At 43.4% G+C, this 22,714-nt stretch overlaps 1 protein-coding gene across 5 annotated transcripts in view; it reads right to left on the bottom strand.

Annotated features, from left to right (window-relative positions):
• Window positions 1-22,714, bottom strand: part of GALNT10 (polypeptide N-acetylgalactosaminyltransferase 10) — a 263,067-nt gene that overhangs the window by 96,907 nt on the left and 143,446 nt on the right. For all 5 annotated transcript variants that reach the window (XM_037025114.2, XM_073231198.1, XM_037025112.2 and 2 more), the window contains one exon: window positions 9,893-10,059. In XM_037025114.2, the coding sequence (XP_036881009.2) occupies window positions 9,893-10,059 (167 nt within the window). The remainder of the gene's footprint in view (window positions 1-9,892; window positions 10,060-22,714) is intronic.

The raw sequence follows: 22,714 nt of genomic DNA, 5'->3' as shown, positions 1-22,714 counted from the left end.
CAAAATCCTGGGGGTTTTTTTATGCGCAAAACATCCCATAAACATATTGACCCCTGCATCCTGTGTTCCTGCCAGATATCCACCAAAAGGTTTATAGATTTCCCTTATTATAAACTAATTGATATTCTGTAATAGCTTTAATCTTCTCAGTAGTTCTTTCCTTTGGAGTCTAAGAGAGAAGCCTTTAGGATTTCAAAGATACTAAAAGAGAAGAGAATCAAGAAGCCTGTGGATTTCCTTAGTGGCAAGACTCCTGAGACTCTAATATTTAAGATGTGGGATTCTTAAGGTCATAGAGCCCATCACGGGGAAGATCAATCCGTCCTGTCAGATGGGATTACCAACCAGTGGAGGTAACAGTGGTCCCCCCTTATCCATGGTTTTGCTTTCTACGGATTTAGTTACCTGGGTCAACCGCAACCCAGAACCAGATGATCCTCCTTCTGATGCATCGTCAGAAGGTCAACAGCAGCCTAACATTACAATGCCTATGTCATTCAGCTCATTGCATCTTATCACATAGGCATTTTACCACCTCACATCATCACAAGAAGGGTGAATGGAGTACAATAAGATATTTTGAGAGACCATATTCACATAACTTTTGTTACAGTATGTTGTTTTATTTTTAGTTATTGTTGTGTATAAATTTATAAATTAAATTTTGTCATAGGGGTATATATAGAGGAAAAAAACACAGTACATACAGGGTTCAGTGCTATCCAGTTTCAGGCATCTCCTGGGGTCTTGGAATGTACCTCCTGTGGATAAGGAGGGACTCCTGTACTCTAAGGACAGGTAAGCAGTTTAGGCCACCTACCCCCTAGGTGGGTCTCTGAGCCTCAGGTTTGTCATCTAGAAGACGGCACCGCTTCCTCTGCCCTCATATTTCCATCGAGGGAACAATATTTCACTTCTGGGAAGGCTGGGGGAGGTGATGCTGGGCAGGCCGGAGAAGTATGAGCTGTCTTCTACCTGCGTAGCCTGCTTCATCCTTTCCTCCTGGGGTGTGTGCACTAGCAAGGCTCTGCCCTGCTGGGAGGCCCTCCCGTCCCTCAAGTGCTAAGTCTGTCCAGGAATCACAGCCCAGGAAGAAAGTGGTAGGAACAGATGCATGCTGTGTTCTCTGGATGAGCCTCTCCAATAATACAGCTAATATTCTGGGGTCACTTGACTTCTGTCTCTGCTTCACAATTGACTCAGAGAAGGGGAGATATCATCATTGTTTTATACCAATAAGGGGAAATGACAGTAGCAAGTGAAGTGAAAGAAACCTAGACACAAAGTTAAATAGATTGGATATGTGCAATACAAAGCTCAGTGTAAAGGGGCTAATGTAGGTTCACATTAGGGAATATTATCCAGCCATGAAATAAGGGATGAGTTAGCTTTATAACTACCTGCCTGAGGGATATCTGTGATACATCAGCAGGAAAAAGAGATTAAAGCATACAGCACAATCCCATTAAAAGGGGAAAAAAACATGTAAAGACTAGGGGTAAATAAATGCTCTAAAATCAGAATACATGGTTTTAAATTAAAGCTCTACCTCTCTGAGCTAAGAACATATTGTCCACTTAACCTCTCCATATCTGTTTTCTCATCTGTAAAATGGGGATTAAGATATTATCTTTTTTAAGTAGAAAAAAGAGGCTTGAGGTCATGCATCCAGTGGTTTTCATACTGGGAAAGACAGACCCTCCACAGTGCTGTGGTAACAAATGAGTGAATGCACTCAGCACAGGAGAATGCTCAGCAGCTTGTTGCTGCACGCTGTGCACATTCGCATTCTCATACAGAATGGTCTATAATGATGGACACTGCACTATTGACATTAGTTACTCAGCTGGGATGGAACTAGATGGGGCCTGGGAGGGTATGAAAAAGAAAATGGAAATGAGAAGACACTGGGAACCAAACAAGACATATAAATGGCAGAGAAGTGCATGAAAAGCTGCTCAACAGCAAACGTCACATGGAAGGGCCAAGTAAAATGAGATACTGTGCACCGATTAGAGTAGCAAAAGTCCACAACACTGACAACACCAAATGCTGGTGAAGACGTGAAGCAACAGCAACTCTCAATCACTGCTGGTCTGAATGCAAAATGGTGCAGCCACTTTGGAAGACAGTTCAGCAGTTTCTTAAACAACTAAACATACTCTTACCATACAGTCCCGCAATTGTGCTCCTTGGTATTTACCTAAGTGAGCTGAAAATACATGTCCACACAAAAAACTGCACAGAGGTATTTATAACAGGTTTACTCATAATTGCCAAAACTTGGAAGCAACCAATATGTCCTTCAGCAGAGGAATGGATAAATAAAGTGCAATACATCTGGATGATGGAATATTATTCAGCACCAAAAAGAAATGTGCTATAAGCCATAAAAAGGCATGGGTAACCTTTAAATGCATATTACTAAGTGAAAGAAGCCAATCTGGAAAGCCTGCACCTGTATGATTCCAAGTATATCAGACATTATGGAAAAGGTGTAACTATGGAGATGGTAAAAAGGTCAGTGTTTGCCAAGGATTAGGGGGGAAGGAGGAATTAACATGGGGAGCATGAGGGTTTTTAGGTTTTTAGGACAATGAAACTATTCTGCATAATACGGTGCTGGATATATGTCATCATAATTTATCCAAACCCACAGAATGTACAACACCAACAATGAACCCCAATATAAACTGTATTTGGGGTGATAATGATGTGTCAAGGTAGGTTCATCGATTGTAACAAAGGTGCCAGTCTGAGGGAGGTACAGGACATTGATAGTGGGGGGCTTTGTGGTGGTGGGGTGTACGGACGGATAAACTGGAACTCTACTTTCAGATTGATTTTCCAGTGAACCTAAAATTGCCCACAAAAAAAACCCTATTTTTAAAAAAAGACACACACACACACACACACACACACACACACACACACACACACACACACACACACACACACACAAAAGCCTAAATGTTAACAGTAACTGCCTCCAGGTGATGAGGTTATGGCTGGTGCTTCCTGTCCTTTCCACATTTTTTCCTTCACTCCTAGCCTGTGGTCATGCAGTTTCCTCTGCCTAGAACATTCTTCCCCCTCCTCTACCCCAAAGAGTAATTGAGTTTAGGATTGAGTTTAGCTGGAATTTTCTCTGCGAAGCTTTCCCAGATCTTCTCCATACTCCACAGCTCCTGACCTGCCCCAGGTGGCATGTATCCCATGGCCTTGTGAGTGCCCTTAACTTGTCTGTCTGCTTACTGGGTGTGAGCCTTCAAAGGGAAGTCTCTTTTATTCCTGCGGTACCCCGAGCACCTACTGCAGGGTCTAGCACAGAGTCACTTCATGAATTTTGTTGAATATATGAATACATGAATTAAACTAGGACAAATGTAGCGAAGAACAAAATAAGCAGCACAAAGCTTGAGGTTAAAGAAACCCAGCAATAGAATGAAGGTGGGGAATGACCACCCCAGAGTCATGGTGGTACTGAAAGCAGACTGATAGGTGATAAGAAACAAGGAATCCTCACAGGACCATGCTAAGAGTGGCATGTTGAAGTGCAAATGGGTACAGGGCAAAATGGATTTCCCTGCTGCGTGTGCTCCCATGACTGACATGGTGTGAGAGTGCAGGTCTGAGTTAACAGGCCCATCATGGAGAGAGGACTGTTGACTGGGGCCTCATTGGTGGGGTCCCCACTGTGTGAGCTGGAGGGTCCAACAAGGTCATTCCTCCCAGTGCCAATCACTACTAGCAACCTATCAGCAGCTCTGCAAATACTTGCTCATTATCAAGTTCATTTTAGAGAAGAATTCCCTGGGCATGTTATGTTCCTGTTTGTTGGTGGGGAGTTGAGTTGGGGAAAATGCTATTAGTGAGATCACCTCATACCCTTTTATTTCTCTACCTTATTATTTATCCAAAGCCAATAACGCTTTCCATTACTACATATCCTATTTTTTGTGGAAAATCAGCACTGTTGGAAGTACAGAGGGGAAGAAGAGGCATAGAAAGAAAAGAAATGAACAAAGGCCTCTCCAGTTTTTCCTGATGAAAATTTATTGGCACAGGGAACCTGGAGGCAAGCTGGCCACCCTGCACCCTTATCTCTCTCTCCTACTAGTGCAAAAACAACTGTATGTCCTCCTAATCCTCAAGTGAAGCTCACACTTTGGAAGAGCTTGTAGAGACCCTGAATCACTTCCCAGGGTTCCACTTGTAAGCAGGGCTGGGAATATTCTGGCATCAGCGTCAGCCTCCACTCCAGTTCCCAGTGCTGCCTGCACAATGCTCTGCACCTTATTTCAAAAATACATCTGCTCCAATTTTGTCTCCTACCTGAGGTCTCAACCCTTAGCTGAATTACAGTTAGCTGCCCTGAGGATCCTGGAGGAGACTCATTTCAGAGGAAAATGCCTTCTGCAGGCAGCACCAGTCTGGCCTGTAGTTAGGATTTCCTTCATCTCATCTATGAATTTCAACTCTGAGAACTGCACCTGCTCACATGGCCCACAGAAATCTACCTTTTATGATGCCCCATACTTGCTGTACTTTGGATGGGTCCTATCCATAGTTCTGAAATTGTTTCTCCCAAATCTCATTTTTAAAACAATCACTGCTGAGTAAGTTTTCTTCCAAAGCTGCCTTGAGAATTTCTTCTTGAAACAAGAATAATGGTTGTTTTTCTGAAAAATGCAGGCTGCAAAATCTGACGGCTAACATGCAGGATGGAGAGGGCCTGAGGTGAGGGTTCTCCTCTGGGTTCCACGTCTGATTCACCGAGGAAAAAGAGCAATGACTGGGGCTTTAGTGTTCATTCTCACCTGTGAAATTGGCAAGTATTTGTTCTCTTCTCTATCTTATTAGGCTTTGGGAATGGAACAACATTGGATTAATATTTTCTCTCTCTGGAGAAACAGATATACTTGGAGAATGTCATTTTTATAAATTTACCTTTTCCTTCTCAAGATTGTTACATTCTTTTATTAAGGGGGGAGGTCACATTATTTTTATTAATGAGTACAACACTGAGCACACTGGGATATCAGAGGTGCAAATCATTATAGTCCAGGATTGCCGTGTTTAATAATGAGCTCTTTTTAGCAAGAAGTTTGCTCTTTAATATAATGATAAGGTAATTTATGGAGAAGTGTCCTTGGGGACAGAAAAGAGTAAGGCGCTTCTGCATTTGTTTCATGTGACCAACTGAGGAGAGGAGGGGCAACGCTGCACGAGGAGGCTGGTGGAGGCGTTCTTGCCCCTCAGCAGCCAGTTTGCAGTGTGCTCCAGTAAGCCCGTCCGCTGTTCCAGGCCTGAGGTTTCCCATCTGTAAAATGAGGAGATTGGTTTTCACACATTTTAAAGCAGTGGAGCTCCTCTTAGTGACCAATTTTTTAGAAACCAAATATAGACAGGCTGGGAGAGGTACCTGAGCCCACCTGTGCCTGAAGGTGTCTCATTACCCTCACAGTGCCCCCAAAGCATCCCTGGCCTCACCCCTGCACTAGGCAGCAGAGGGGGTGTGGGTGTGTGAGTGAAAGCCAGCAGCCTAGCTGATCTTGACATTCTTTTCTAATCAAACAAGGAGAAATGCTTGTTTCTAATCTGGCTAATGCTTGGTTTATTCTACCTCTAGAGGACTAATCCTTTCTGATGCTCAAAAAGAGATCCTGCCAAGTGTTGTGGACCCTCCGCCAGGACAGCTGATGCCTCAGAAAACAGGTGGCAGGGACCTGAGCCTGAAACACAAAGACGCAGGCGAGTGCCAGTTGCAGAAGGAACTCTGTCTCCCACAGCCACACCTATCAGGCTGGCTAAAGATGACCCATTGCTTGTGATGGTTTTCTGTGTGTGGGGATGTACCTGCCATCTAGTCCATTCCTCCTCGTTATTCACTCACTAATTCATGAGCATTTATTAATCACCTGCTTCTAGACCACAAATGGTCTAGTGTGGAAGATGACAATAAGTAGGTCAATGAAGAACTGTGCAATCACAGGGGGAGGAGAGCAAACAGTGGAAGTGGCAGGGTCCCACCTGAAGGTGGGGTGAGAAGAGCTGGGAAGAGACTGTCCAGGCAGAGGGAACAGCCTGGGCAGAGGTAGGTACTGTTGTGATCCCATTTTACAGATCTTGGGGGCACTTACACAGAGCAGTTAGGTCAAGGTCATAGGGCTAGTAGTGACAGGACTAGGATCAAAGTTGTGAATACTGCCAGGCTCTTTGCTAAAGAACATGGCTACAGAGACAAGGAGACACATCCCTGCCACCAGTAGGCTCACAGAGCTTGCTTCAGGGACACAAACAAATCACCAGATGCTATTGTAACCATGGTGGAAATGCTAAGGGAACAGAAGAAATGCACTTGGTTATTCATTCATCAACTATGTATTAAGCATCCACTATACACCTAAGTTGCTGGGGAAGAGTGGTGGACAAGACAGATGTGGTGGCCCCTGTTCTCAGAGTGTACAGCCTAGCAGTGGAGGCATGCCACAAGCTAATGTTTATACATTATATTTATTTGTAGTTCAAGTCTGCCTGTGATAAGAGCTAAGAAGAAAAAGTAAAGGATCCTATGAGAATGAGTGTATGTCCAGTCAGGGAAGACTTTTAGAGGTGGTAAAAACTGAGTTCAAGATGTGTGTTTATGTATGCATATGTGTACACACACACACACCCACAAGCACGCAAAAGCACCCACTGAGGCGTCTGTACAAAGGCATGTAATTAAGAGTGGTGTATTAAAATGGGGCGACAGGCAGGTCAGCTTTGATTATTCTGGAGGGAACTCTCTTGTGTCTTCCTATAGATCCAATGTGACCAAAGAAAATGACAGTAGAACGTTTTTGGGGTGAAAGGGTTATATCCAACTTTATTTCCAGGTGGCAGGTCAGTCACTAAAATCCCATTCACTCAGAGCGAGTCTGAATGCAGCAAGCCGGTCTCTGCCTCTGGGCCTCTCTGCCTGCACAGCCGTCCTCTGGGCCCCTCTGTCCACACAGCCGTCCTCTGGGCCTCTCTGCCTGCACAGCCATCCCCACAGCTGTCCTCTGGGCCTCTTTGCACAATAGTCCCACACAGCCATCCTCTGGGTCTCTGTCCTTGGCGCTGCCACCACTCCAGCCTCTGCTCTGCTCTCCTGCAGCCTTGCAGCCCTGCCACCATGACATGCCCAGAGGACTGGGCGGAGCTCTTTATACAGAGTCAACAGCCATGTCAACCAGGGCCAGGTAAGAATCCTGGCCACAGGAACTCTCATTTTATCCACACTCCACCCCTCCAGGATTCTCTCCTCTCAGTCTATGTGCCAAGCTGGAACATTGTTCTCCAGCCTCTCCAGCAAAAAGTCTTGCAGACACACAGGCTGGACTTGTGGCTCTGTCTCTGACCTCTGCCTCTTTGGTCTTAATGGCTGGAACTGCTGCTCTGGTTTGAGTTGTTGCCATAGCTCCAGTAACATCCTATTTGGCTTCCCATCTAATTTCCTTCCATCTACTCCTGCCCTTATTAAATCAGCCCACATCTGGGTCCTTGTAACCTTCATGGGGCCCCTTAAATTCTTCTTGTGAGTCACCTTGCATTTTGTAATCGCTGCCTCAAGGTGGGCTGCACTGTCAGGAAAGACAGCTTTCCCATCTCTGATCCCAGAAGAAGAATACCATCCACCCCTAAGTCCCACAGCCCCCAGCTCAGCCTGAGTGTAGGGTTGGACCATAGAGTGCTCCCCGACCTGGGGAGGGGTCTGCTCCTCTCCTTAGGGAACTTTCAGCTGCTTGGTCTTTATTTTCTTTACAACCACTGGGCATGCTTTCAATACAGGAGGACCCAGTGCCTCCAGCACCACCCCTTCATCCTTCCCCAGCTCCTCCATTTCTGGGGTTGATGGCACCTTTCTCTCCCCTCCACCAAGTGCCTCCTCTGCTACAGTGCCTTGCAACAATGCCAGCTCAGTCTTCAAAGGCTCTCTTACCTTCACCTCAATGCTTTGCAGCTGACATTCTCATGCCACCTCCACCTGTGCTTCCCTCAGGAGTTCATCTTTTTCCTTGATGGCCAATTCCTCTTTCAGAACACCAGGCAGCGCTGCCATCTTGTTCTGCAAAGAACTGTTTACTTCTTCAACAGCACCTTGCTGCCGGTGTTCTTGTGCTACCACCTCTCGCATCAATGTGAATTCCTTCTTCAGGGCATCCACAGAAGTTTGCAGCTTGCATTCTCATGCCACCATTTCTTGGGTCTCTTCTGTAGAGCTTTTTAATACTGTGAGAAGCAGCCAACCCACAGTCCCCGCTGCCTCACGGGCACTTTGCTTCTCAAAGGATCTGCTTATTATACCAAGGGCCACCCCTACTGCCTCAGGTGTCACCTCCATTTGCCTCCAGTCCTGGGGTGGGGCCCAGTCCTCTAGGAGGCAAGCCACCTCAGACCACATACCCATTGGGGGACAATCCACTGTCTCCCCATTCACAGGGACAGCCTGCTGAAGCACCCCTCCCATAAGGGCAACCTGCCTTTTTCCTTGGTCAACACTGAATCCTGTCAACTACACCGATTGTCTTACCAATGGGTTTCAGCCCTGGGCAAGTTCGCTATGGATTCAGTGTGACCAAAGAAAATGACAGTAGAATGTTCTTGGGGCAAAAGGGTTATACCCAACTTTATTTCAGGGTGGCAGGTCAGTCACTAAAATCCCATTCACTCAGAGCAAGTCTACATGCAGCAAGCTGGTCTCTGCTTCTGGGCCCCTCTGTCTGCACAACCATCCTCTGGGCCTCTCTGCATAGTCGTCCTGCACAGCCGTCCTCTGGGCCTCTGTCCTCAGTGCTGCCACCACTCCAGCAGAGCTCTCCTGCAGCCTTGCAGCCGTGCTACCGTGTCGTGACCAGAGCACTGGGTGGAGCTCTTTATATAGAGTCAACAGCCTTGTCAACCAGGGCCAGGTAAGAATCCTGGCTACAGGAACTCTCATTTCATCCATACCTTGCTTCACTACTTATTAGTGCCTCTGCAAGAAGGTGAGTAGAGGAAAGAGCTTCTCTTGATTTTGCTGCAACTGGTGAAAACTGTGATGCAGAGAATGAGCCTGAGACTACTGACTGGAGGGCAGTGTGGTCTAGTGGTTAAGATCACATGCTTGGCCAGACAGATATGCTTTGGTCACCTGGTCACCACTTACGAGTTGTATGACCAGAGGTAAGTCACTTGACCTCTCTGATCTCTGCTTTCCCATCTGTAAAATGGTGTGGCAGATAAAGTAGGAGGGTCCACTCAACACTTTCTCTAACCCATTTCTCCCTTTCCTACTGAGAAATGAGGCCAAAAATCAAAACTCACACATTCCCAGCCAGCCTTGCAGATATGGGTGCCCAGATGTCAGAGTTCTGGCTAAAAGTCTTCCTTGAATGAGAAGGCAAAATATTGAAAGGAGGAGGCTTTGTTCCCTTTGCCCTTCCTCCTCCTTCCTGCCTGAAGACTTTCCAGGGGCACAGTTGTCCTTTTGTGACCATGAGGATGAGGAAGAGAGAAGAAGCCTGGTTCTTTGATGATAGCTGTGAGCAGCCATACAAGTCTCGGATTTTATTATGAAATGAGTGAGATAATGAATGAATGAACTCCCTACTTGTTTGAGCTACTGTTCATTAAGTTTTCTGCTATTGCCAGTTTAATGGATGTCTACATTGACACAAATGGGATAAAAAAAGAACCTACATCATGGTTTGTTGTGAGGCCTAAATGAGATAATGTGGGTACAGTGCCAGGTTCATGGCCTGGCACACAGCAAGCATCAGTATGTGGTGGCCCACATGTTGGTTCTGCTGAAGAAAGGAAAACCCTTTTGGCAAGTCACTGGATGGAGTATAGGGGGCAGGAAGCTGGGTGAGATCAGCCCTACCTCGATCACTGAAGTCATCAACCAGCACAATCTCGGCGATCAGCTCTGGGGGTGAGCGGTTCAGCACGCTGTGGACGGTGCGGAGGAGGGAGGACCAGCCCTCGTTGTGGAAGGGGATGATGATGCTGGTGTTGGGGAGAGTCTCCAGGTATCGTTTGCTGTTGCAGCTAGAGGGAGACACAGGGGACAGGAAGAGGACAGGTTCAGCTCTCATCTTGCCAAGAGAACTCAGGCACATGGTTTGGTTAACTGCAAATCCCACTTATTCTCCAGCCTTTAGGAGCAAGGGAAAGCTGGAAAGACCTAAGTCACATCAGAGTCTTTTTCTACTTGGCATCCTGAAGACCTGCCTCCAATCTGTCTCTGCACACACACTGCACAGGGATAGGTATACAAGACCCCAACTCTGTGCAAGAGCAGTTACAAAATGACAGCCGAGGTTGATGAGGACAGTGCTGTGGTAATTAGATCCAGACACTTGACTTAATTCCATGAGATATTCTAGCAACCTCTTCATTGGTGGCAGTGTGAGCATCCCATAGGAAACACATTACGTCCCACTGTCCTTCCTTTTGTGATGTTGGTGGTCATGGATGATCAATTTCTAAACTTTATTTCATCAGGGGCCTGAAAAATGGTGATATTCTATCATTCTTCTTTTACTAGCTTGAATACTTCTATCAGGAAAAACTACCACATCAACTATTTGCTTACTCTGAAGCACAGGAAAGACAAACTTCTTGATAATTTACCAGTTTTCAGAATGACCTGGCTCCCTAACATCCTCCAAAGATGGCCAATTATTTGTTTTCCTTATGAACTTGTAAGTTTTAATGTAATTAACATATTTCAATTTAATACAAGCATTATTCTTATTAGTTCCCAAGTAAGCTATTCTTTAACCCAAAGGAGTCTTCTCAAGTTGGCTTCTAGTCCTTTGGACATGACCAGAGGGTACTGATATGTCCTCCTCTCATAAAAGATATCAAAAGACTCTCCAGGCTTAACTTGTACATTTCCTGCCTCAAATAGGCATCAGCCATTCTGCCAAAGAACCCTGGTTCCTTAACATCATCAATACCACCATTTAGATACTGTAATATGGGCACTAAGAGCATTCACTGGTACTGGGTTGGTTATGGTTTCTATGCTTTTACAGTGGTCAGAGCTGGAAATATATTTTAATAAATATATCATGAATTTATGATGAAATTATGTATGTAGGATTACAGGCTTTTACTGAACTTTTAATTTTATATCATATCTCCTTATTGATTGAGGTATAATTTGCATATCATAAAACTCAAAATAAAATTCACCTTTTAAAGTATGTAACTCAGTAGTTTTTAATATATTTATAAAATTCTATAGCCATCACTACTATCTAATTCCAGAACATTTTCATTGCCTCCAAAAGAAACTTTGCATCCATTCGCAGTCACTACCCATTATTCCCTACCACCAGTCCCTGGAAACCACTATTTTGCTTTTTGTTTTCATGGATTTCTCTGCTCTGGACACTTTATGTAAATAGAATCATACAATATGTGGCCTTCTGTGTCTGGTTGCTCTCACATAGCATGTTTTCAAGGTTCATCCATGTTGTAGCATGTGATAGTACTTAATTCTTTTTCATGGCCGAATAATATTCTATGGTATGGATATGCCACATTTTATTTATACATTCATTAACCAATGGACATTGGATGTTTCTGTCTTTGGGCTATTATGAATAGTTTTGCCGTGAACATTCATACAGTTTTTTGTACACACGTTTGCAATTTTCTTGGGTATATTTCAAGGAGTAGAATTCCTGGGTTATAAGGTAACTCCATGTTTATCTCTTTAAGGAATTACCAAACAGTGTCAGCACTATTTTACATTATCAGCAGTAATGAATGAGGGTTCTAATTTCTCCACATGCTTGTCAACTATTGTTACTGCCCATCTTTTTTTTTTATAGCCATCCTAGTGGGTGTGAAGTGGTATCTCATTATGGTTCGATTTGCATTTTCTTCATGACAAATGACATTGAGTCTATTTTCATGTGCTTACTGGCCATTTGTATATCTTCTTTGGAGAAATGTCTAGTAAATATGTATTTTAGATTGTTTCTTGCTATTATATAGAAATACAATTGATTTTTATATATTAAGCTTGTATCCTGAAACCTTGCTGAACTCATTTATTGGTTTTAATAATTATTTTTGTGTGTGTCTGGATTCTTTAGGATTTTCCACATATTAAAACAATGTCATCTGCAAATAGAGATAGTTTGACTTCTTTTTTTCCAATCTAGATGACTTTTACTTCTTTTCCTTGTCTAACTGCCCTTGGCAAGGAACTCCAGTACAGTATCGAATACAAGTGGCAAGAACAGGCATTTTTGCTTGTTTCTGATCTTAGGAGGAAACACCTTCAGTCTTTCCTTACTAAATATAATATTAATGTAGGTTTTTAAAATAGATGCCATTTATCAGATTGAGGAAATTCTCTTCTATTCCTAGTTACTGGATGTTTTTATCATGAATAAGTGTTGAATTTTGTCAAATGTTTTTTCTGAATTCACTGAGATGATCATATGGGTTTTGTTCTTTATTCTATAAATATAGTATATTACAAAGATTGATTTTCATATGTTGAACCACATTGCATTCTTGGGATAAATCCTACTTAGTCATGGTGTATAATCTTTCTTCTATGTTGCTAAATTTGGTGTGCTAGTATTTTGTTGAGGATTTTTGCATCTATATTCATAAGGCATATTGGTTTGTAGTTTTCTTGTGATATCTTTGGTTAGATATATTTTATCTCTTTTGCTAAAAATCTAGGTTCTTAACATTAACATAGTTACTTATTTGTTTTTTCCTATATCTTCAGGAAAAAAATAACAATATTATTGCTAAAAATATGATTATAAAAAATTTAAGATTCTTTCTGCACTTCATTGTTTTTCTCTATGAGGTATATTTCATTAGGGATACTGGGGATTTTCCCAGGGCTAGAGAGGGGACCTGAGGACCAAGTAGGCTCAGAGGGAATGTGGAAACTGTCTTCGTTATGTCTCCAGCCAGAAGCCAGGTATGGCAGGCAGGGTAGTGGCCCCCAAAGGTGTCCAAGCCTTAATCCCTGGAGGCATTGAACAAGTTACTTTAAATAGTGAAAGGGACTTTGCAGATGTGATTAAGGTTAAGATGAGTCTCAAGAGCCTCTATTACCCAGTTGGGTCCAATGTAATCACAGGGGTTCTTACGAGCACACAGCCTTTCTGGCTGAGTCAGAGAAATGAGAAGGAAGGAGTAAAGATTTGAAGTGTGAGAGGGACTTGACCCACCATTGCTGGCTTTGAAGATGGAGGAAGGGGGTCATTAGCCAGGGAAGATGGGTGGCCTTTAAAATCTGGGACTGATAACCCTATTAAAAAATGGGTGGAGGATATGAACAGACACTTCTCCAAAGAAGAAATTCAGATGGCCAACAGGCACATGAAAAGATGCTCCATATTGCTAATCATCAGAGAAATGCAAATTAAAACCACAATGAGATATCACCTCACACCAGTTAGGATGGCCAACTTAGAAAAGACTAGGAACAACAAATGCTGGAGAGGATGTGGAGAAACAGGAAACCTCATACACTGCTGGTGGGAATGTAAATTAGCTCAACCATTGTGGAAAGCAGTATGGAGGTTCCTCAAAAAACTCAAAATAGAAATTCCAGGAATTTTAGTCCTAGGAATTTACCCTAAGAATGCAGGATCCCAGTTTCAAAAAGACATATGTACCCCTATGTTTATCACAGCACTATTCACAATAGCCAATACATGGAAGCAACCTAAGTGTCCATCAGTAGATGAATGGATAAAGAAGATGTGGTACATATACACAATGGAATATTATTCAGCCATAAGAAAAAAACAAATCCTACCGTTTGCAACAACATGGATTGAGCTGGAGGGTATTATGCTCAGTGAAATAAGTCAGGCAGAGAAAGACAAATACCAAATGATTTCCCTCATTTGTGGAGTATAACAATGAAGCAAAACTGAAGGAACAAAATAACAACAGTCTCATAGACTCCAAGAAGGGACTAGTGGTTACCAAAGGTGAGGGGTGGGGGAGGGTGAAGGGGATTGTGGGGTATCATGATTGGTGCACATGGTGTGTGTGGGGTCATGGGGAAGACTGTAGCACAAAGGCAAATAGTGACTCTGTGGCATCTTACTACACTGATGGACAGTGACTGCAATGGGGTATGGGGGAGAACTTGATAATAAGGTTGAATGTAGTAACTACATTGTTTTTCTTATGAAACCTTCATAAGAGTGTATATCAATGATACCTTAATGAAAAAAAAGGGAAAAAATAAAATCTGGGATTGGTCCTCAGCTGAAAACCATCAAGGAAACAGAAGTCTCACTCCTCATAAGTAAAACCCTCCAACACAACTCAGATATGCAAGATTGAACCAGAGAACCAGAAAGGAATGCAGCCTGGCCAACACCTTGATTTTAGCCCAGTGAGACCCATGTTGGAGTTCTGACTTATAGAACTCTAAGAACAAATTTGTGTTGTTTAAACTATTTGTACTAATTTGTTATGGCAGCTATAGAAAACTCAGATACAGGAGTCTTCCTTGATACTCTTTTCCTAATATGTAAGCATTATTTGCAAACATTTAAAAAGTGGAAGATTTCACATAAAAATTCTCATGGGTCTCATGGCATGGCAGCAACGGGCTGGAGTCAAAGTGCCACACCTCACTATGGGGCTCACGTGCTCCGGGTCACCTCAGCTCACACTTTTCACAACAGTCTTACACCAGAGTTGCTTCCCTCCCTTACATTCCTTCCCGCCCCTAGAGATATTAGAAGTGGAGAGTCCTGAAGTAAAAGGCATCATAGGAGGGAGCTCCACAGGACTGGTCAGAAGCTTTGGGGGGAAAATTTGTGACATCTGGAACAATGGACATAACAACAAAATCCCTCCTTTTGTATGCCACTGCAATCCACTGTTCAACTGTCACAATGCGTCATGGTCTCTCTACAACTTACTTTGAATTTTATCAAAAAGTAAAATGAACTGATGGATGGAGAGAGGTGGATAAATATGTGTTAAAGTCAGTAGAGGAATGTTAACTGCAGAGTCTAGGTGGGAACATGAGTGTGCAGTATGTAGTTCTTTCAACTTTTCTGTGTGTTTGGTAATTTTCAGAAAGAAATGTGAGAGGAAAAAATGGGCATGGTCCATGGTCTCCTTAGTTTCAAACTGTTCCTCTGCTAGTGGAACCAAAGGAAGCTTGTGGGGAAGGGTGCAGGAATGAACCCTTGGTGTCTGGTGGTGAGCTCAGTCCCAGCTTTGTGGGCAGGACTTGCCTAATTCTGGCAGTCCAGTTCTGATGGACAAGTGAGTCTCTCTCTTTCCCCTTGGGACCTCTGGACTTCCTTCATGTCCCCTCTTGCTCTTCCAACTGGCTAGACTGCTTTTGTCCAGATTCCATGCAGCCCTCCAGCATACTGTTCCCTGATCTCTCTAATTCCTTTGATCATTTCAGCCAACCTTCTGTGGCAGCCTTCTCCAACTTCATCATGTTGGCCATCACAAATAAACGAAAGCACCACTTCTTTTTTTTTTTTGAGGGCATCTCTCCTATTTTTTTTGATCAAATGGTTGTTAACAACAATAAAATTCTGCATAGGGGACTCAATGCTCAATGTATAATCATTAATCCACCCCAAGCCTAATTCTCGTCAGTCTCCAATCTTCTGAAGCATAACAAGCAAGTTCTTACATGGAGAACAAATTCTTACATAGTGAATAAGTTACATGGTGAATAGTACAAGGGCAGTCATCACAGAAACTTTCGGTTTTGATCATGCATTATGAACTATAAACAGTTCAAATATGAATATTTGTTTGATTTTTATACTTGATTTATATGTGGATACCACATTTCTCTCTTTATTATTATTATTTTTAATAAAATGCTTAAGTGGTAGGTAAATGCAAGATAAAGGTAGAAAACATAGTTTACTGTTGTAAGAGAGCAAATGTAGATGATCAGGTGTGTGCCTGTAGACTATGTGTTAATCCAAGCTAGACAAGGGCAATAAAGAAAGCACCACTTCTAAAGAATCCCTTTCTCTTAACTTGGCTGAGTCTTCTGTGGCCAACAAAGATAGGCAATATCTAGTTGTGTACAAAAGTTCCTGCTCTGCATCCAATTTCACAGGAGGCCTACCCAATTGAAGCATGGTTGGAGGTTGGGGGTGGGGGGCTGTTAGCTGTAAAAAAGTTGCCAGGAGTCCATGGGATAAAACAAACTGGAGCTATTACCCCGCAGAGAGCCCTGGGTCTCTCCAATCCTAGAGCTGGGCCCGACAGCCTGCCAGGAGATACAATAACATCATCAAGTATTAAAGGATGTAGACAATGCCACAGTAGACTAAATTTACTTCTAATTTAGTTCAATCATGGAATTAAAGATTATTCAGAACTCAAATAAAGACCCAGCTTGGAACACAGCCTTGAATATGTGACTTTTTTTTTTGGTCTACTCTTTTTCTCCTTCCTCTATCCATCCACACATTTACTTAATAAATAAATACAAATGTGCACTTCAACTTTTGCCATGGGCATTAGTCATTAGTTTGGTCCCAGCTTAGCTGAGGCACCTTGCCTAAATAAAAAGTTGTGTGATATGCTGAAATGAATCTGTCCAGTATCCAGCAGGAATACTGGTTCCACAGACCTGCCTACAAGCCATCTTTCCATTGGGAGCTCATGCAAAAATCTCCATTTTTTCTCTTCATATTAGGCCTCAGATCACAGCAGACAGAGAGGCCTGGGGATGGCAAGGAGGAAGACAGAAGGCCACCACCCACCCCTGGGACACCTCCATCCTAGCAGTCCCCTTTAAAACCTGTCTGCATGTTGGGTCTTGAGGTACCAATATGGATGGTGGAGTATGCCCAGTTCTTCTGCATGTAATAAATACCAATAATCACCTGGGATGCCTTCAGAAAGTAGCCACAGAGAAAGTGGTCTTAGGAAGGGGAAACTAGGGCCCTGCTCCCAGTGCAGAGGCGGGGTTTGGCCACGACTGGAGGATAACAACCTCTCCCCTCTGGTGGCTGGGCACACCTGATGGTTAACAGGTATTAGCTTGTTAATCTTGCTCCTCTGACCTGTCCTGACCCCTGGGAGGGAGATGAACCCGGAAGTGTTGACCCCATCTTCACATAATGAAAACAGACCCAGAGGTAAGTGACTTGGATCCAGAACTTAAACCTAGATGATATTTATTTGAAATAATACCTTTTTCTTGATGACAAAAGTGATTGTAGTATAAAGGTCCAGAAAACATTGAGAGACTAAGATAAAGGACAATTGCAAAGGACAGCACCATCCTGACACCTGGGGGTGACTTGGCAACACTTAGTGTATGTCTTCCTCAGTGTTCTCCTTTAAATGTCTATTTGTTTCTACAACACAGCACACAGCATGCCCAGTTGATGGTGTCCAAGTCTCTGTGGGCTCTCAGATGCTGTGTTGGCCTCTCAAGATGCTGCAAGAGCCCCTCTGGGGAAGACCCAGGTCAGGCCCTTGCAGGGGGTCAAAGCAGTGACACCTGTGAAACTTCCAGCACATAACACCAATCTTGATGCCCTCTTGGCTCATTATTTTAGCTCCACAGGGCACCATAAGAGAAGAGGTGCCTGTGGAGTTTTGAACCTTACAACTAAGATCTGAGTGGAAAGCAGCCTGTCCCTCACACAAGCACATCCATGGTCAGGTGGTTCACAGTCTGATGAGACAACAACCCAAACAGGGCAAACTTTAGCTAGACATGCATGGCACAACAACAAAGAATTGGGAAAATGCACGGTCAGGGGGGGTTCCTTGATGCACTTTGAAATAATGAAGAGTTGGAGAGAGGAAAAGATGGCGGCGTGAGTAGGGTGGCAGAAATCTCCTCCCAAAACCATATATATTTTGAAAATAGAGCAAATATAACTATTCCTAAAAGAGTGACTAGAAGATACAGCATGCAAGCAAGGCTACATTGGCGAAACTTAACATCTCACAGAAAAGGGTAAGATACAAAGCCATGACCTGGCAGGACCCGAGCACTCCCCCGACCCCAGCTCACCAGTGGGAGGAAAAGAATCAGAGTGGGGAGGAAGAGGAAGCACAGGACTGCTAAATAACCAGCCCTAGTAATCTGCCTCGGGAGCACAGACACACATTGTATGGTGCTCTGGATATCAGAGGAGCGGAAAAGCAAAATCCGAGACTAAGACTGCAAACAGGTTCCCACAGCCGGCTGCCCTGGGTCAAAAGAAAAGCAGGCGCTTTACAAGTCTTAAAGGGACAAAGGTTTAATAAGTGGAAAAAATCGTCTTGGCACACTCAGCCCAGCAGGCTGGGAACCTTAAGGAACTTCAGGCACCATATCCCCCTGGTTGGCAATGTAGCCCCAAGGACCCTCACAGTGATAAGCAGCCTGCTGTTCCTTCCTTCCCGCCGGCATCTACAAGCAAACCGGCTGTCCCCACCATTGCTGCAGACCAGCCAGAGAGCAGCCCCCCTATAGCAACCACACAGCTTAACACAGAGGCTTCTCCCTGCACAGGGCTAACCAGACCAGACCCAGAGGGTGCTCCCTGTGCATGGTTAACTGGGACAGTGGAGAGAGGCGCGGAGACCAGGCTTTGTTCTCGCGGCAGAACATGAGCCACTCACTTACAACCACTGCCAGTGCACTAGGCCATCCCGAAGACCACCCTGCCCAGGGCAGCTCAAGGCATTAACCATGAAGGTGCTCCCTGCATGCAGTTGACCAGCACAGACAGAGTAGAGAGGCATGGAGACTGGAAGGCACAAAAGGGCTTCACTCTTGCAGCAGAACACATGCTGCTGGCCTGTGATTCCTGCCATTGACCTAGGACATCTCAAAGGCAGCCAGCCAGGGCAGCTTAGGGGATTAACCCAGAAGCTGCTCACTGTGTGCACTTAACTGGCACAGACAGTGGAGATTGGTAAGGAAGAAGTCAAACTGTCACAGTTTGCAGATGACATGATAGTGTACATAAAAAACCCTAAAGAATCCACTCGAAAATTACTAAAACTAATATCTGAATTCAGCAGTTACAGGATATAAAATTAATACACAGAGATCTGTTGCATTCCTATACACTAATGATGAACTAACAGAAAGACAAATCAGAAAAACAATTCCATTCACAATTGCATCAAGAGGAATAAAATACCTAGGAATAAACCTAACCAAGGAAGAACTATACCCTGAAGACTACAAGACACTCTTGAGAGAAATTAAAGAGGACACTAACAAATGGAAACTCATCCCATGCTCTTGGCTAGGAAGAATTAATATTGTCAAAATGGCCATCCTGCCAAAAGCAATATACAGATTCAATGCAATCCCTATCAAAACAGCAACGGCATTCTTCAAAGAACTGAAACAAGGAGTTCTAAAATTCATATGGAACCGCAAAAGACCCCGAATAGCCAAAGCAATCCTGAGAAGAAAGAATGAAGCAGCGGGGATCTTGCTTCCCAACTTCAAGCTCTACTACAAACCAACAGTAATCAAAACAATTTGGTACTGGCACAAGAACAGACCTATAGACCAATGGAACAGAATAGAGAGTCCAGATATTAACCCAAGCATATATGGTCAATTAATATATGATAAAGGAGCCATGGACATACAATAGGGAAATGACAGCATCTTCAACTGCTGGTGTTGGCAAAACTGAACAGCTACATGTAACAGAATGAAACTGGACTACTGTAACTCCACACACAAAAGTAAACTCAAAATGGATCAAAGACCTGAATGTAAGTCATGAAACCATAAAACTCATGGAAGAAAACATAGGCAAAACTCTTTTGAATATAAACATGAGCTACTTCTTCATGAACATATCTCCATGGGCAAGGGAAACAAAGCAAAAATGAACATGTGGAACTATATCAAATTAAAAAGCTCTGTATAGCAAAGGACACCATCAGTAGAACAAAAAGGCATCCTACAGTATGGGAGAATATATTTATAAATAACAGATCCAATAAGGGTTGACATCCAAAATATATAAAGAGCTCATGCACCTCAACAAACAAAAAGCAAATAAGCCAATTAAAAAATGGGCAGAGGAATTGAACAGACACTTCTCCAAAGAAGAAATTCAGATGGCCAACAGGCACATGAAAAGATGCTCCACATCGCTAATTATTAGAGAAACACAAATTAAACCTATAATGAGATATCACCTTATACCAGTTAGGCTGGCCAACATCCAAAAGACAAACAAACTGGGGAGGATGCAGAGAAAGGGGAACCCTCCTACACTGCTGGTGGGAATGTAAATTAGTTCAACCACTGTGGAAAACTGTATGGAGGTTCCTCAAAAAACTAGAAATAGAAATACCATTTGACCCAGGAATTCCACTCCTAGGAACTTAGCCTAAGAATGCAGGATCTCAGTTTCAAAAAGACATATGCACCCATATGTTTATTACAGCACTATTTACAATAGCCAAGATATGGAAGCATCCTAAGTGTCTATAAGTAGATGAATGGATAAAGAAGATGTGGTACATACACACAATGGAATATTATTCAGCCATGAGAAGAAAACAACTCCTACCATTTGCAATAACATGGATGGAGCTAGAGGGTATTATGCTTAGTGAAATAAGCCAGGCAGAGAAAGACAAGTATCAAATGATTTCACTCATCTGTGGAGTATAACAACAAAGAAAAAACTGAAGGAACTAAACAGCAGCAGACTCACAGAATGCAAGAATGGACTAACAATTACCAAAGGGAAAGAGACTGGTAGGATGGGTAGGAAGGAAGGGTTGAGGGGAATAAGGGTCATTATGATAAAGACATGCAATGTAGTGGGGGGAGCACTGGGAAGGCAGTATATACAGAGAAGACAAGTAATGACTCTGTAGCATCTTACGATGCTGATGGGCAGTGACTGTAATGGGGTATGTGGGGGGACCTGATAATGGGGGGAATCTAGTAACCACAATGTTGCTCATGTAATTGTATATTAATGATACCAAAATAAACAAAAATAAGAAAAGAAATAATGAAGAGTTGAAACATAGTGAATGCCCATCAATAAGGAAAGACTAAATAAATGCTGAAAAATTCAAACAAGGAAATACTGATCAGTAATTAAAAACCAAGATGGAAGATGATGATGGTAACAGAAAATATCTGTTAAGGATTTCTGTTATGTCAGGCAATGTTCTAAGCACTTTATTGGCATTAAGGCATTTAATTGTCACAATGCTCTTACCAGATAGGGGCTATTATTAGAACCAGTTACAAAGAGAAGGAAACAAGGCACTGAGAAGTAACTTGTCTAAGGTTAAATAGCTGCTAAGGGCTACAGCCTGGATTTAAACCCATCTGCCCTTCATACATACTAAATATTTTTATGGGGATAATGTAAGAATGCTATTAATTGTACACACAAAAAAAAGAATATATAGGTAAAAAACAAAACTTGAGAGAACTAAATAGAAGTGTGAAGTTCGGGCTTGTAGTTTCTGCTCTCTCATGCCACAAGCCAAGTCCCCACCTCTTGCTGGGCCTCAGGTTCCCTAATGTCAGTAAGGGAGCTGGACTGATGCAGTGAGTAAGTACTAGGTGCCTGCTCTGTATTTCTTCTTTTGCAACAGCATCCTGAATGTCCCAGCCCTCAACTCTACAGAGTGTTTGGGAGGTCCTTGCCTTGCCTTAAGGGTGGGCAAGGGATCCTGGCTCACCGAATCAGAGCCTTGCAGCTCCCCAGCCACAGTGACTTGTTCCAGGATGGGCATCTGTAAACCAGCATACATCTTTGCTGAGACAACTTGGAGAGAGAGGTAAGCTCTTCTCTGCTAAAACTGAACATGGGAGGGTAGAAGCCTCGTCTGTCTGGGGTCACTATGTGGACTGTTCCCTATCTTAAGATGAAGTTCAAAGAATAGAAAACAGAGCCAAGAGTTGGTGAAAGAGGTTCCCTAAAGGGGTTATCATTTAGAGACCCAGATCCAGCGTCTGCTGTCATGTTCCAAGTGCAGATTCATAGGAGGCTGGACCACGCAGCCCAGAGAAGTGGGATCTTTGAACTTCTACATAAAAACTACTAGTAAGGATGTGGATGCTTTAAATATGCCTGCTGATGGCCATTCAATATTTGCTCTAATTTATCAGAAGTAGTTTGTATGGACTTGGAGCCAAAAAGATCACTTATTAGTTGCACAGACGGGGCAATGACCAAACCTCTGCAGCTCAGTTTCCTTCTTTTTAAAATGGACTTGCAGTTTTGACCTGAGAAGTGAACAGGATAGGAATACCTTGTTGCTCTGCAAACATAAGTGTGCATCAGGTGCCAGCTTAGTCCAAAGAGAAATATCTGCGCTGGTCAGGTCAATCATGGTCCCCGCCTCACCTGTGCCTTGTCCTTGAACAATGGTGATGCCTAAGGAAGGCTGTGGGAGGTGTCCTGGTTGATCCCTATGACCCTGGCCATGAAGGCTGCGTGGGGCAGGAGCAGAGCCCTGACACATAGGCAGCCAATCTACTGACTTGCCAGTGGTGCTAGCAAGAAATCTGTGCCCAAAGGGGGCCCTGCAGGCCAGTCAAGTTCTGTTTCATGGGGATACAACATTGATGTATGCGAAGAAAGTCCCAGAGTTAATGAGGGGAACAGATACAGAGCTATAGAGAGAAGAACTAAGGCCTTTTAATGAAGGCAGTTGAAGGGGTCATAAAAGGGCTTGGTGGCCATATTTG

The sequence above is a fragment of the Manis javanica genome, chromosome 1 (assembly GCF_040802235.1).
Source record: "Manis javanica isolate MJ-LG chromosome 1, MJ_LKY, whole genome shotgun sequence".
Taxonomy (NCBI): domain Eukaryota; kingdom Metazoa; phylum Chordata; class Mammalia; order Pholidota; family Manidae; genus Manis; species Manis javanica.
Note: the sequence above shows the minus strand (reverse complement) of the source record. Positions and strands in the feature narration are given on the sequence as shown.